We start from the raw sequence: 16,038 nt of genomic DNA on the forward strand, positions 1-16,038 counted from the left end.
AGTACTACCACTAAATAGTGTTCAGCTGAGGTGACTGTACTATGAAAATAGGTTTTACCAAGAATCACACCAACAAAAAATGTAATTTCACAACAAATAAAATTTATTCAATTATATATTACAAATATCTACAAGTCATGTAACAAGTAAATATTAAAATAGACTTTTTTAGAACTATCGTTCAAAAGGCATTATGCTGAAAAAATAGGATTTGTTGTGATCTCACATTGAAACTGTAAAAGTATGATTTTTTTTTTGTTTTTTGTTTCCTTGGAAGCCACAACAGACTTTAATGTGCACAAGACACAATGAACAACATGAGGAGTGAGGCCACAATAAGGACATAACACAATGGCGCAAAAAAGGGGAAAAAGAAAAACAAAAAATAGTCTGAACACTTCAGTAAACCTCACAATTAAGTCCACAGTACAGCTCTTTAGGAAAAAAGTACAAACAATGCAACGCATGCACAGCATTTAATTGCCAAAGTCAAAGAACACCAGCTGTGGCGTGGATGTCCAGATGAGGAAGGAAGAAACAGCAAAAACAAAACAGAAAAAAAAAAAGAAAAGAAGCAACCGAAGCCAACACATGCTTAAGATTTTAAGCCAACGACAACGAGAACATCACAAACAAAGAGGACACTCGATATCAAAAAAAAAAAAAAAAAAAAAAAAAAAAAAAAAAAAAAAAGAACTTTGGTCCATTAAAACATCAGACAGAACAAGTTTACAATCAAAATATCTATCATTTTTTGTTGTTTTTTTACAAGTTTAAAACAATAATTACATGGCTATTTACAAATGCACAATTTATGTATAAAATAAGTTAAAAAAAATTAAGAGCACAGTCTGTACACAATGTATGAACACTCAGTTTGAAAACAATTGAAATCTTTCACTTGTGTGACCCTGCTTGATGAGGTGTTGTCGTCCACACGGCGCCTCCTCTCGCTGCACCGCCTGGCCCTGCTTCTCGTCTCGGCTCCCCGGCTACGTCTGTGGCCTGGACGGTCTTCCTTCCCCGTCCTCGTGGGCGGGCGGCCTGTTTTGGACTCTAAGAGCTCTGGAATTAAAATGGTCTCTTTTTTTAAGTGCTCTTTTTTATCACTGCCTCATTATAAATGCTTCACATTTTTTCCTTTCCTGTTCCCTGACTGTGCGGGCTGCCCGCTCGTGTCAGCAATTTAGCCGCCGCTGTGGCAAAGCGCGTCTGTCCTACAGCTCATATCGGGGTCAGGTCAAAGTCGTCATTGACCTCCACGAGCGGGATGTAGAACTCGGGGATCTCAAAGATGCTGGTGGACTTGTAGGTGGCCGGGTCCAGCTCCTGCAGCTTGAGCTGCCACTCCAAGCGCTGCACTGCGTTCAGAGCTGCCGCCTCGTGCTGCTGCCTCATCAGAAGACACGTCTGTGGAGGGAAGAAAAAAAGGTCGTGACTTCATCCAACAGCTGTTCTCATTTAGACCAAGAGTGTCCGTCTCCAAGAAGGAACTGGTGGAGAAGAGGGTAGGAAGAAAAAACAAAGGCAACCACGAGGTGAAACGTTTTTCTCCACCCTGCTGCTAAACCCAAAAACGCTCTCCTCCACGCTTAATTCAAAACAAAAAACTGGACTGTGCCATTGATCTACACTAGAGAAACTTTCCCTAGGTGCTTCATCAGGTACACCTGTTCAACTACTTCTTAACCAATCACATGGCAGAAACTCAGTGTACCTATGTATGCAGACATGGTCAGATGCTGGAGTTCAAACTGAGCATCAGAATGGGGAAGAAATGAGATTTAACTGATTGTGGCATGGTTGTCAGTTCACAAGTATTTCAGAAACTGCCCATCTGCAGAGATTTTACCACACAAACACCTTGAGGATTTAGAGAGAAGGATCCAGAGAAGAGAAAATATCCAGTGAGCAGCAGTTCTCTCGGTAAAATAGCCTTGCTGATGTCAGAAGACAATGGCCAGACCGCGTCGAGCTGATAGGAAGGCAACAGTAACTCAAATGACCACACATTACAATCAAGGTAATGCAAGCACACCAGGTGCTACTTCTGTCAGCTAAGAATGGGAAGCTGAAGCCACACACACACACACACACACACACACACACACACACACACACACACACACACACACACACACACACACACACACACACACACACACACACACACACACACACACACCTTTTCACATGATAGGGTCAGAATTTGGTGTAAACATAATGAAATGATCCATCCTACCTTCTAGCAAGAGTTCAGTTTGCTGAACGAATGATGGTGCGGACGATATTTTTTATTTTTAGCACACTTTAGATCCATCAGTACCGACTGAGCATTATATAAATGCCACAGTCAAGGCGAGTTTTGTGCCATATTACAAACCTCAAAAAAAATTCAATAATGAGTTCACTGTACTCTGATGACCTCCACAGTCACCAGATCTCAATCCAACAGAGCACCTTTGGGATACGTTGGACCGGGAGCATTAAGGATGTTCAGCAACTGTGTCATGCTATCATGTCAATATGGATTAAAATCTCAGCAATGTTTCCAGCACCTTATTAAATCTGTGCCATGAAAAATTAAAGCAGTTCTGGGGCTCCAATGCAGTCCTAGTTAGGTGTACCTAATAAAATGGTCAGGAAGTGTAGTTGGTGGTTCCTTTTAGCACATTTATTTTTCATCCCTTCCAGAGATTAAAGCCATATGCAATTAATTAACTTATAAACATCCCCCTTGCTTTAAACTTGGAAGTCGTTGCTCTCTGGCTACCCCTGACCCTTCTCAGTTTCCTGGCTGCCTCTTGGCTTCCTGAGCACGGACGCCAAGACATCACAAGATAAATCTCAGATGCATGAAAGGGAGAGATCTGTATCTCAGATGTAAAAAGCAACAACTAGCAGGACACAATCACTGAAAGATTAAAAGCATTCACATATGAGACAATAGGACCATCGAAAACAAACAAACAAACAAACAAACAAACAAACAAACAAACAACTCTTTCTACATTTTTTGGAATACAATAAAAATCTCCTGCAATGATATTTCTGACCATCTCCTCATAATTTCAGATTCACTGCTCACCTTTAGTTTGTCAAACTTGTCGTCGACATCTTGTAACCACGACATGAACTGCCTGGCGTTGAATCGGTCCCTTACTGATGTTTTGCCATCATCACTCTACGAGACAAACAAATGATAAACTCATCAAACACACAAATATCCCCCAAATACACTAAAAACACTGGACTGTAAAACATAAAACTCATGGGTGTCCTTGTGTTAATTACCTGGACATCCTGTGGCATGTTGTACACTTCAGCATCCAATAAAACGGTGCAGGCACTGAAAGGCAGAGTCTGATTGGCTAGTGTTCTTGCTGCCCGGTAATGGACTCGTAAGACCTCCTGCTCGTTTGAAACAATCAGCTTTTCCTTAAAGAAGGAAAAAAGAAATCCAGTCAGTGTCATAAATCCAACGTTTGTGTGTGTGTTAGCGTGAAACTCAAATCTTTTTGAGAAAACATGTAACACAGCACCAAACACAGTCATGGTTAATTTACCTGCAGGCATAACACAGACGATATTTAACAATGCGAAGCGCCAACAGCAGAACTACGTACCCTTTCAATGCTGTGTTGCAGTCGTAGTTTCATGCGGACCACCTCCTGCTGTTTGAACATCTCTTTGAGCTGCTCAGGTAACGACGGAGGAGGAGTTATCTGTCCAAACGAACCGTTTAAAAAGGAGAAAGATTTTTACAAACATGGTCAGGAGTGCAGTTTGACATCTGAGAGATGAGAAAATATTATCAGGTAAAGTTTAGTACTGCAAAATGATTGGTGTGTAGCAGTGATGCCGTGCATCTATGCAGAAAACTGAGCACGATCAGCACGTAGACCTCTAATATGCTCTAAAATACACTTTGGGTTGCAGGCATGGTAAACATGGGAGATGAAATGCTTAAGGCTCTGAGCCTTAATTAAATGAGCAGTTAACACCAAGACATCAATGGTGTGCTCACAGTTTGGGTGAAAACAAATGATTGTGTTGTGGACGGATGGATGGCTCGTCGTGGCATTAGCTCATCTGACTACTAGACTGCTTTTTGTCACTCTTCTGTTTCACTGATAAGATTTAATTTTCTTTTCAATATTTTTCCAACAAAGTCTCATCTGTTCAAAATGTATAACCTCCTGTGTAATCTATGACTCATCTTCTCTACAGATATATAATTAAAACAATGGTAAAATCAGACCCCCCTGTCTTCACAGCCGCAGTGGTACAATGTGCCAGATTAGCACGACCGCCAAAAACAGGGATAGAGGATGTGTCAGAAATTTAATGTTAACTTTGACGTACAGTGAAAGGAAGAGCAAATGATTTCTTGCCAGAAATATATAAATTAGAGCCGCCTGATTAGTGTAAATTTATATTCAACTGCAGTTATGGATCATCTTATGAAGCCAAGATAATGAGATCAGACAATCATTGTGCTCTGTTCTTTGCACTAAAGGTCAATTGGTCACTAGCTTCATTTTGAATCATAAAAGAGTATGCACATCATCCCTGCTGCAGTTTTGTCTAAAAAACATAAAATAAAATCAATAATAACAATGACGACTCACAGTTGGTATACAGAGTTTGCTGAGTGGGTTCCCATCTAGGAGGTATGAGCCATTAAAGGTCACGTATTCGTCATAATACTGCGGCGGCTGTGGGGCGACGCTGCACAACACTTTACGCTTCTCCTCGATCTTCTTGCGGATGTGCAGGAACTCGTAGTATGGGTTAGCCCTGTCTGACTGGTAGGGCTCGATCTCCTCCAGCTTTACAGAGTCAACGATAGCCGCTAGTGACTGCTGTTCCCTCTCTTGGTGTGTGGTGGAGCACGTCTGGGAGAGCGACACCTTCGGCATCTTCCTCTTGCGTGGATGGGGCACGTGAATGTCCATTTCCTCGTCTGCTGCACGAACCTTGAGCTTCGCCCCTGAGGAGTCGGACTCCCGGTCTCCGGATTGCGGAGAGGAACTCCCTGAGGCGCTGCTGCTGACGTCTGTTGGATCTGCTGACTGGACGGCGCTTTGGCTCTGCTCCTCTAGAGCTGAGGATGACTCTGGTTTTTCCTCGGGAGGTGTGACCTCCATGGGCTCTGAGGAGGCCTCTGCTTTGGATTCAGGTGAGCCGTCTGTACTCAGGCTGCCTTCAAAGGATGAACTCTCAGTCATAGCAGAGACAGCAGCACCACCACCGCTGTTGTGCGAGCTTTGTGGTACGTCTGCTGTCCCTTCAGTCTTGTGTTCAGGGCTCGAACAGGACACGCTTTCCTTCTCCGTAAGAGCATCGAGACATGGGCCTGAGATGTCGCTGGAAGGCTGTGATTTCTTGCAGTCTTGGACACATGCATCCGCATCCTCTTGAGAAGGCCTGAACTCATCGGATCTGCTGAAACCCGTTGAGGATTCTCTGGCAGCAGAGGTGGGAATGTGCGAGCTGGTGGACGGTACGGGACTCCCCACCGCTTCTGTTGTCAAGTTTTCTGCATCCGTTTCCATATTTTCTGGTTCTGTTTCGTGAGCGGTCTCCATGAGTGTGTCCTTTTGGTCAGAAACCTGCGTGGTAACCAACTCGGCCTGCTGCTGATTCTCAATACCAGAAGACGGGAGTGGTTCTCTATGATGGAAGATCTTTGTGTTTGTGAGTGCTGACAGCTCAGCAGCTTGAGAAGCTGTAGGTACTGACGGCTGATCAGATTCTTTAGTAACACATTCTGCCTGTGAGGTCTCCATCTGACACTGGACGTCTTGGACAGCAGGAGGCTCAGATAGAGGAAGAGGTTTCTGCTCCGCCGACCCACTTTGAGAACTACTGCACTGTGAGCTGCTGGACTGTGGAAGCGTCACGCTTTTACTGGGAAGATCTTTGTTTAACAGTTGTGTTGTCGAGCATCCAGCAGTGCTTCCTTCCCTCTCTGTGACTGGATCGGTAACTGAATTTGAATTTTGTTGTGTACTCAGGCTCTCCTCAGTTTCTGAGGCCTCCTTCATTCTCGGCTCCTCTCCTGAGATCGCAGGCAGGTTGGATTTTGGCAGATTTTCAACAGCTTTGCCTTCAGTTGATGAGTTGGCATCCTCATCCAGAATAGCCCTGAGGTAAGGAGATTCATGCCTGCTGGATATCACTCGATTACCTTGTGAAACATCTGGAAGACTGTTGCAGTCTTTATCGTGAACAGACGGCGACCTTGTAGCTTGAATGACGAGGGAAGACTGAAGAAATGCAGGCTGGGAGTCTGAGGTTTCCATGTTTACGTCAGAATCGTATTCGGCATTTCTGGGAGTTAATGTCGTTGCCTGGCACGAATCCTCCGAGCTGGCAACAGAGACTAAAGAAACAGACCTGGAAATGATGCCACAGCGGTCGTTCTCAGGACGGGGTGATCTCGTCAGACAGTTTTCCACGGCTGATATGACCTTTGCGCTGATAGAGGGCAGACTCTTCCCATCAAGTGACACCGTTCTGGGGCTAGTGCCATCCTTCAGGGGTTTATCTCTGCTGTGGATATCAGGTGTTTCAGAGCTTTTTGAGCGTGTTAGCTCCTTACTCAAGCATGGTTCTGTTTTTGTTCTGTCTTTAGGCTTGGACTTCCCTGGATCTGCCACAGGCCGCTGTTTAAGCCTTTCCCGCTCTTTCTGTTTGAGTTTTTCTAGGTGCTTCCGATGCCACAGCTCAATCTCTTGATCCTTCATGCTGAGCATGCGCTCAAAGCTGGTCTGCATCAGGTCATCATTCACAAGTCTCTTTTCTTTTGGTTTGGCGTCTCGTATTGCTGGCGGGGCTTTCAATTTGGCCTTGTCTGCCTCCGTCTCACTGGATTTGGCCTTGCTGATTTTGGCCTGCTGGGAGCGGTCTTTGTGTCGCTCTTTATCCTTGTCCTTGTGTCTATCCGAGTCTTTGTCACGGTCTCGCCTATCGCGATCCTTCTCCGGCGTTCTCACTGCTTCCTCCTTTGATTTTGTAGATAAGGACTTGCCGCTCTCAGAGAGATGGCTTTTCTTCTCCTCTAAAAGTAATTTCAGATTGGAGGTAGAGGACAGCGTTCCATCTTTTATTTTATCTCTTCTTTTCCTGTCAAAGTCCTTTTCTTTGGTGCGATCAGATTTACTGTGATCCGTGGTCTTCTCCAGAGGTTTTCCTTTCCTATCAGAGCTTGTGCGATCCTTTTCTCTGTGATCCCCGGCATTATAGTCTCTGTCCTGCCTCTCCTTATCAGACCGTTTGTCAAACTTGTCTTTACTTTTCCTGCTGTCTTCATGCTTTTTTGTTGTGGTTAAAGATTTCAGCTTCTCGTTTTCTTTGGAGCTTTTCTCTCCAGGCGAAACGGAAGAGATGGATCCCGCTCGCTCCTTTTCCTTCCAACGATCCACTGAGTTCTGTGGTTCAGTTTTGTCAGAGTGCTCCGTTTTGACCTTTTTTTCCTTGTCTAGATGCCTTTTCTCCATTTTGTCTGAATCCTTTTCCTTTCCTGGGAGCCTCTTGTCAGTTTTCTCGCGTGAGCCTTTTTCTGCAGGCTCCAGCTGTTCTTGATCAGCTGTGATCCCACTTATGGGTTTCTCCTCTGTTTCTTCTTTCATGCTGTTGCTCTGCAGCGACTCCTCAGGAATCCGTCCTGAGCCGTGGCAGTCCACCTTTTCGTCATGCTCGCTCAGCTTTGAATCCTTCACCTTCTCTTCTCTTCCTGCCGCCTCCTTCCGCTCTTTTTTCACGCTCTTGTCTTTTTCTCGCTCCTCTCTTGGCCTCTTTTCCTTGCTGCCGGAGTGTTTCTCCTTTGGGTTTCGCTCATCTTTCACAGGAGAGGAATCAGCAGTCTTCTGAAGCGAGCTGTTGTCTTCACTTTCCTTTTTTACTGGCAGAGGTTCATCTGTCTCATCACTTTTGAAAAAATTTTCTTTCCAGAACTCTCTGTCAAATTCCAAATTCCTGTGGCTGTCTTTCCTGGCCTCCTTTTGCCTTTGGCGGCTCCGTTCTGCCTCATATTCCCTGCGGTGTTTGTCTTTCTCTTTGTGTTTAAATTTATGCTTCTTCACGACTTTTCCGTCTAAATCAGTCTTCCGTAAGGCACCCTCGCTGTCTATGTTGTTTCCTATGCTGCTGTCTTTGTAGGGGCTCGAGTGGCCGTCATCGCCGTCCACACTGGAGTCTTTCTGTTGATGTTTGCTCTTTTCCTTGTGCTTACACCCCTTCGTGCTGGAGCCTTCAGTGCAGTAGTCTGCATCTGTGTAGTGGTTGTATTTGACACCATCCACCGGACACGAGCTGTCAGTGATGGAAACGCACATCTTCACATTTTCCTGTTTGAGTGGTGTCTGTTTATCTGTCAGGCTGTGGTTCAGTTTAGGAGATTTGATGGCTGACAAGTGGAAGAGGTGGACGGATGAGTCATCTTTGGGACTGAAAGACATCTTGAAAGAGTCTTCCTCCCGGCCCTTCTCTGTGCTTTCAGACACTGTTGCCAGAGAGAGGACTAGCGTTTTACTGTTTTCTTTCCCATCTTCTTGGTTTTCCTTGTTTTTATTCTGGCTCTTGCTCTTCCTCTTAACTTTGCCTTTGTCCTTTTGCTCAGTATTGTCCTTTTTCGACCTTGTGTCCGGCCTGACGTTCTCCGAGCTATGAGAGCAGGTGGGGGAGCTTCTCTTCTCTGAGAGGCTCTCCGTTTCGTCGCTGGAGGTATCCGAGCTGCAGTGGACACGAGACGTCTTTTGCTTTTTGGACTTTGATGAGGAATCCCCCTTGTTGCTTTGCTTTACTGCAACGTGATTCCTGTCTTTGTCCTCCTTCTCCGGCTGTCGTAGCTCCCTCCTAAGGATGTGTCTGTCATTCAGGGCTTTACTAAGATCATCCTCCTCTTCTTCGTCCTTAAATTCGTACTCATCCATCCCCGGCATGGAAGACGATGCTTTCGTGGCAGAGTCCTTTTCAGTATCAGAGTCTTCCATGTTGTCATCGACACTGGATGGATTGACAGATGGTGGGTCTTCAGATTCTGTGGAGTACAGTAGACTTAAGCTTCATTTACAGTGGACACATTACTGGATGTCGATGTTAGGGGAATAAAAAAACAAAACAAAACATAAATATTACACAGGTGGGACAATCACCTGAAGAGCTGTCATCATGGTCCGACACGGCCCCTTCTCCCTTTAATAGCTGTTCCAGCTCCTGAGAGTCTGCCACATCCACCGGGCGCTCGCCGCGCTTGTTGGCTTGGAAAGCATTACCGCCGTGACGAAGCAGAAGTTTCACAATCTACAGAAAACACAACAATTACACTGAGAAATCCTAGACAGACAGACATGTCTCAGATTTTTTAAAAGGTAAAATCTAACATTTTACCAAGGCATTTAAAATAGTAACAAAATGCACTTCAAGGCAATCTGATGCATTTTGATGATTTTTAAATTCAAACAACTTAAAAACAAATTTACTGGCTGATGACCTAAGAGTGGCCTTCTTCTTCTTATCATAAAATACTACATTCTGCAAGTTGATGCAACAGAATTAAATATTTGACTTAACATTTAAAGACAGCCAAAAAAAACAAAACCAAAAAAAAAAAAAACATGTATGCAATGTCCACATCTAAATATAACAGTACTCTGACTCTTCCTGCATTAAGGATGGACTTGTGCAACCTTTATATCAGAGGTGCGATCCAAAAAGAATTGGCTCATGAATACATACAAGCACACCAGATTAAAATTTGGCTGATCTCCCTTTTAAAGTCATCCTCTTGGGTCAGTTTTCAGTGCTGCTGCTATTTTTAGCTTGCTCATTTTTAGGTTTGATTCTGATCGCTTGCATGTGTGGTCTACGATTTCACCACAGCCCTCAAAACTTGCAGCAGCCAACTTTTATCTGTCAGACTGACTCTGCTTTCATGGCGGGGGGGTGGGTGGGTGTCTGGGTGTCCAGCTATGACAAAAGTTTTTTGCAGGTTTCAGTTACAGAGTCCACAGTTTCCTGAGCGAACAGGAGTGCGAACAGGAGCATGCTTGTCAACATTCGCAAGGTTGTTATTCAATGTAAATTTATCCCCAAGGTGACACCGTCAACTCGCTCGAGTTCATCTAACATCCAGAGGCGTCTAAGGAAAATATTCAGCACAAACGACCTGAACTGTGATGCGTGCCATCCTGTGCCGGCACAGAGCACATTAAGAACACATACGTTTTTCTGGCTATGTTGACATAATCTTGGCTCACCAACCTCCCTACTTGCCAAATATGTCTCCCTGCCAAATCCACAAATTCCACAAAGTTGAAAGGTCACCGTCTTGAAAAGCTGAAGGACATGCACCATGCATCTTAGAGGCAGTGTAGGAAGACAAAACAGGTCTTCTGCTGAGCGACCTAGAAGTAGCATTCGCCTGGAAGCTGTCCAGGTTTGATAAGCCAAATTTAAATCAATTTGTGTATTTTTGTTTTGATTCTCAGAAATGTTTAATCGAATTTTGTAAGTTCACTGAGACAATGTCCTTCTTCCATTCTGTTACAATTTCACACATCAGACCTGTGCAGAGTCCTTAATCAAAAATTTTTAAGTGCAATATACTTTTAAGACCTTCAGTTACAGACTAACTCAAAGCTCTTACATCTTTGTGTCCGCTGCTGGAAGCATCATGAAGTGGTGTGTCGTCATCCAGACCCTGCGTATTCACCTCTGCACCCGCTGCTATCAAGACCTTGGCCACATCATAGTAACCAAGATTACAGGCTTCATGCAGAGGCGTCCAACCTGGTGAGGACAGAAGAAGAGTCTTAAAAATTTTTACCAGCTGTTTTCTCAATTCTACTACTTGACATACCAACAGCTGCATAGGCAGTAGTAATGTGCAGACTGATTACAGCTCATTTTGAGACATTGCCTTTGCATCAGCATCTGTTACTCAGTCTAATGTCATTATTAACAACTGCTGGGACATGATGAAAGCTGTTAAATTATCATCTCCTGGGGCGGCATACCTGCAAAGTCTTTGACATTGACATCAGCTCCCAGACTAATGAGCTCTTTAACTTGCTTAGCATCTCCCCGGATTGCTGCCATGTGAAGGGGAGTCTCCCCTCGCTCGTTCCTCTTGTTGACCTTGTCTTTCTGCCGAGACGAGGCGCTGCTGGGGACTTTCTTCTGCACAGGGGTCGTTTGTGAGGGGTGACTCGGTGTAGAGTCTGGACACATGGAGAGAGAAAAAGACTTAAATGATGCTCCAAGGGAAGAGAGACAGAAAAAAAAAAACACATCACACACTAAGACAACTGTTTTTCTCTCTAGACTGAACAACTACAGTGAATCCAGTTTTACTGGGACTGACTGCTTTAAACCCATGTCTGAGTAAGCATACATGCATCAGGACCTTTGTAGGCATTACACATGCACGTTTGAATGCATGGTGTCAATACAGAGTTTGGTGAATTCACAACATCCTAGTTACCAATTTCTCATCGACTGCTGATGAGCACTGGTGACAAAGGATGACATACATGAACAAATGAAGAAAAAAAAAAATTCTCAAAACTGCCAACAACGTAACGGAAAGGAAATGACATATTATTCAACTTATCAAGAGGAAGTAACTTTTTCACATAGCACAGGGTACAGCAAAACCAGCCATCTCCTGTAGTAGACAGACTACAGCAGCAGGAAGTGGCATGGTCGTCTCCCCCCCCACAATGCAGTGTCATCCCCTTCCAGCACCACTGCTTAATTCCCAAATTTCCTAACCCGATTCTCTCAAATTCATTTGGAGTCATTTAACAGAATAATTTTTCAGTTTGGGAAATGCTCCTTTTTGTGCTCTTACAAAACTTGCAGTTTTTTGCAGGCTTAACACTGTCAAACAGCTCCTTTAATGAGTAAAGCAAAAGACAAACAAAACCAAACTGCAATAACTACTAGAAAACACGTAAACTTTGAAAAAAACAAAACCAAAAACCACAGTAACCTTAACTCCTCGCCAACTCAGCTATTTTCAGTTCTAATCTACGGCAGCAGGACAGTATCACTAACAAACACCACAGATAAGATTTTTGAGCAGAAATATTAGATTGGCATCCTATTCCTAAAAAAACAAAAACAAAAACAAGAGACATTCTGAAGTATGACTCATCTAGCAGTAAATATACACTGACCCTTCTTGAGGACATGGTGAGAGGGCGAGTACACAAACCTGGACTGTTGGCGGTCATCTGCATTAGGAGAGCCATCTGTTTGCGCTCCGACAGCGGATACCCAAACAAAAAGTTGGGTGCCTGGGATTTCTTGCCCCCAGCTTCCTTTTTCACCTTCTTCTTGTCTGGTCCATCTTTATCTGTAACAAGAATGAGTTTGGAGAAAAATTACAAAAAACACCAAGAAAGGTCCTCTTTTACAAGATGCAACTTCATTGTGACTGCATCACATTTTTTCCTCTTCCCCTTGTATCTGTTGAGCGCGCAGAGAAACAGATGACAAGCATGAGGTTTAAAACAAAAAACAAACAGTTAAAAAACAAAACAAAAACAAAAAGAAGATGGCATTCTCTTAAGCCAGCCAAGTGCCGACGGCACTCCTCGGGCCCCCCAGTCTCCACCCGTCGGTTGTTACTAAACACAGACATGCGTGAGCTGTAACAGGGGGGAGATGCAAGGCGAAAACACACACGCGTGCATGTGTGCATGTGTGTTTACAGCAGAATAGCAGCGCAAAGTGGATGGGCGCGGGGGCTGAGGATCGGGCTGCAGCGATTACCTGCGTATATCCTGCAGGGAGGCACTAATCTCTCTCCCCAGGTCTCACTCGACTGGCCTGGGTCTGAGTCATCTACAGTGCAAAGCAGAGAGGATGGGAGGGGAGGGGGAGAGGGGAGGAAAAGGAGAGCAAGGAGGGGGGGTGGAAGGGTGGGAAAGCACTGCATTAACGCTCGCTCGCTCTCTCTCACCCTCCTCGCTTCACATGAACTCAAATACAGACAGCCACAAAGGCACACTCGCACTCCACGCACAGATTATGAGTCATGGCAACACAGCAGACAGGAGAGGAGATCCGGTCCGAGGCGGTCACTGGGGTCGCTTCTTCGCCTCGTCCTACAGCTGCTCAACAAAAGGACCGGGGGAAGCTGCTGGAAGGCAAAGCCACTCTCCGTGCTAGTTTATTACGTGTGCGACATAAATTATACTTCCAAAATTGAGGGTTCTCATCTGTTAGAATGACACAGGACCACACAATGAAAATGATCATGTTGAGCTTTGCTCTACAGAGGAGATGAAGGCAAACCTGCAGGACTTCAAGCAGTCCATAAACATGCAGTTTATTTATTATAATTACAGCTGTACGATGCAGTAACCTATTTTTAGGCCTTCAATCTGATAAACATATAGTTAAACTTCTAACTGAAAGAGGGGGTTAGAACAGTGTTTACACAAGTGAGAGGAAGAATGACATGTCTGCACTGCTAAGCTGAGCACATTTTTATCGTCAACATAGTGACAGTTATTGGAAAATCTGTACACCATCAGTGAGGTTCAAGACAACTGCAAAGGTCTTTCTACAGTGCAGTTTATAAAAAAAACGTAAAAATACAAATAGTGTATTTAACAAATGAATGTTAAATACAGCATTGCAGTGCATTTGTAGAGGGTTATTCTACTATTGAGGACTGAAAATGAGGGAACATGTAAAACAGTGAAGATTCTTGTGGGGCTTTTTACAGTTCACTGATACACTGGATATCTACGGCTACATAGTTCACTGCTGGTTTTGGTCTTTCTTTTTAAATGTGTTTTGTAGATAAGGACATAATGTGTTGAATGTAGAAAAAAAATAAAACATGGTGTTATATTAGAAGGTGGGGTAGGAGGCCCTGATTACTATTTGTAACACTAAAAAATAAATACATTCTCATAGAACGATTCTTCATCCATCTCAGATTACACACAACAGGCCACAAGTTCATCAGTGTGACCTGACTTAGGCCCCGTTTTCGAAACAATATTGACCCATTGTTGACTATTTGAAGACCTGTTTGACAGAAGGCCACCAGGGGGCAGTGTACAGACATGGCAGTGAGCCAGCAGCATGGCTGTTTGGAGGGAGGAACAGCAACACTCCTTACCCGTGTCGGAGTCTCGCTCCTCTGCCCGTGGAGGACTGGTAGTGAAGGAGAGCTTGCGCTTCATGGAAGACTTTGCTTTCCCTTCCTTCCCCAGCAATTCACTCCGGTCCAACTTTGGAGTTTTGGTGAAAGGCGACAACTTGTCTTTGCTCTGTCAAAGTTGAGGAGGAAATAAAACACACACATGAATTAAAATCGGGTCAAACGAGGCAGAGGTGTGGCCTCAGTTGAGTGCCGAGTGTGTCTGGATATGTAAACAAAGGAGCAATGGCCTCAAATAAACCCTGGCAGTCTCATTTTAAAAGCCATGTCAACTAGTTTGACAGCTAACAGGATCGAGCTTAGTATGCAGGTGGTAGTTCCTGCTTTACGTGACTTATACTGCAGAGATAACATCGACTGCAATACGGTGTTTGGGTGCTGCTTGCAAGGCTCACTTAAATCTTGTTCCCAAGGCAAAGTCTCAAGGGAAGAATACAAGATCTGGAACTTTCCCCCCATCAGTTTACACACAAAAGAGAAAAAAAGAAAGAAAAATAAGTCCATCATTATGGCACTGTGCTGTGGGAGCGTGAAAATATTCACACCTGTGCAACCTGCACTGCCAGATTAGCATTCAATACCATCAGACTTCATAGATTAACGGTTTCTTTTTAATGCATAACAGCACCTTTTTACTGATCATCAATTTAAATCATATCCGATTCAAAAATATATCTGCAGTTCCAGTCCTGAAATGTGTTGCATTGTAAACCGTATATAGCCTGCTGGTCAGACAAAAATTGCTTAGGGTCGTCCCCCATGGCTTTGGTAAATTATCTTATACTTGCATCACAACTTTCAGACATTTTATAGACACACTAAGTGAGACACTCAGATGACGTTGCAGTGACAACTAATTCCAAACTCAAACCCCTCAAATTTAATAGCTATAATACTGAAAACACGTAAAGCAAGGTTGACCATGAAAAGCCTGAAATGGGACGATAAAGCAAGAAAATTACCTACATATACAGGGTGGCTTCCTGTTGAACACAAGTACCACCTCATTTGGGTAATTTGCATTTCTTTGGTGACCAAAATCTGAGCCATAATTGAGCAGAAAAGACGACAACACCCACTTCAAAAGACACAAGATGTTAAATTTGATCCCTCCCACTTGCAGCTGCTGATTGCTTCTATGGTTGTAATTTTGGTTTTCAATGCCTGAATTGAAATTAGCCACTCCATGCACATATAAAATCTGATTCTACAGAAAATACACACGGTGGAGGTGGAGCGAAAACACTCCAGCATCAAACACAACCCACAGCAATACCACTAATCTCTCCATTATCACAGTGTCTTTCAGTTACTGGGTTATTCTGCACTCTGATCTGCAGACAAAGCTTTTTCAGAACCATTACTTTTAGTGTGCTGCACTTTGGTGCAGTAAAATACATTTCTGGCAGGAGGAAAATGTCTGCAGCGTGGTGCTTCTTTGATCTCAGTGAAGCAATGTGCCAGCTGTGCAAAGCTGAAGTGTCTGGCACGGCTGAAAGTAGATGAGAGCTAAGATGTGAAGTACCTTTGCCTTGAAAATAAAAGCAGACGCAAATGCTTCCTTGTGTTTATGTAGAAAAGGGTAATTAAGTCCTGTTTGCATGGTAATATAGGAGATAGTACGTCAGATATTTCTCACGCACAACATTTCAGTGCATCAGCTGGGTTAAAGCAGAGTACTGTATCACAATAGGAAAAACCCCCACACAAATATATGCTGTGTTAAGAATATGCTTTTGATGAACCACAAGATTTATCTCTTTCTATTACTGGTAAACTACATATGATTAAATCACAATGTTGGCCGAACATAACCACATCGATGTCAACATGTACATGTATGGCAG

The 16,038-nt window shown here is 43.8% G+C and overlaps 1 protein-coding gene across 3 annotated transcripts in view; it reads right to left on the reverse strand.

Annotated features, from left to right (window-relative positions):
• Window positions 1–80: 80 nt before the first annotated feature.
• Window positions 81–16,038, reverse strand: part of ankrd12 (ankyrin repeat domain 12) — a 37,591-nt gene continuing 21,633 nt past the window's right edge. The window contains exons 3-13 of one of the 3 annotated variants that reach the window (XM_039601907.1): window positions 14,150–14,300; window positions 12,787–12,858; window positions 12,227–12,367; window positions 11,025–11,228; window positions 10,655–10,797; window positions 9,162–9,309; window positions 4,632–9,046; window positions 3,627–3,725; window positions 3,295–3,438; window positions 3,089–3,184; window positions 81–1,410 (exon numbers count right to left, since the gene is read on the reverse strand). In XM_039601907.1, the coding sequence (XP_039457841.1) occupies window positions 1,225–1,410; window positions 3,089–3,184; window positions 3,295–3,438; window positions 3,627–3,725; window positions 4,632–9,046; window positions 9,162–9,309; window positions 10,655–10,797; window positions 11,025–11,228; window positions 12,227–12,367; window positions 12,787–12,858; window positions 14,150–14,300 (5,799 nt within the window). In that variant the 3' untranslated portion in view covers window positions 81–1,224. Of the gene's footprint in view, window positions 1,411–3,088; window positions 3,185–3,294; window positions 3,439–3,626; window positions 3,726–4,631; window positions 9,047–9,161; window positions 9,310–10,654; window positions 10,798–11,024; window positions 11,229–12,226; window positions 12,368–12,786; window positions 12,859–13,039; window positions 14,104–14,149; window positions 14,301–16,038 lie in introns of those variants that run through there. The other 2 variants (XM_039601908.1, XM_031731045.2) reach the window with 2 other exon arrangements.

This window comes from Oreochromis aureus, linkage group 18, assembly GCF_013358895.1.
Source record: "Oreochromis aureus strain Israel breed Guangdong linkage group 18, ZZ_aureus, whole genome shotgun sequence".
Lineage (NCBI taxonomy): Eukaryota > Metazoa > Chordata > Actinopteri > Cichliformes > Cichlidae > Oreochromis > Oreochromis aureus.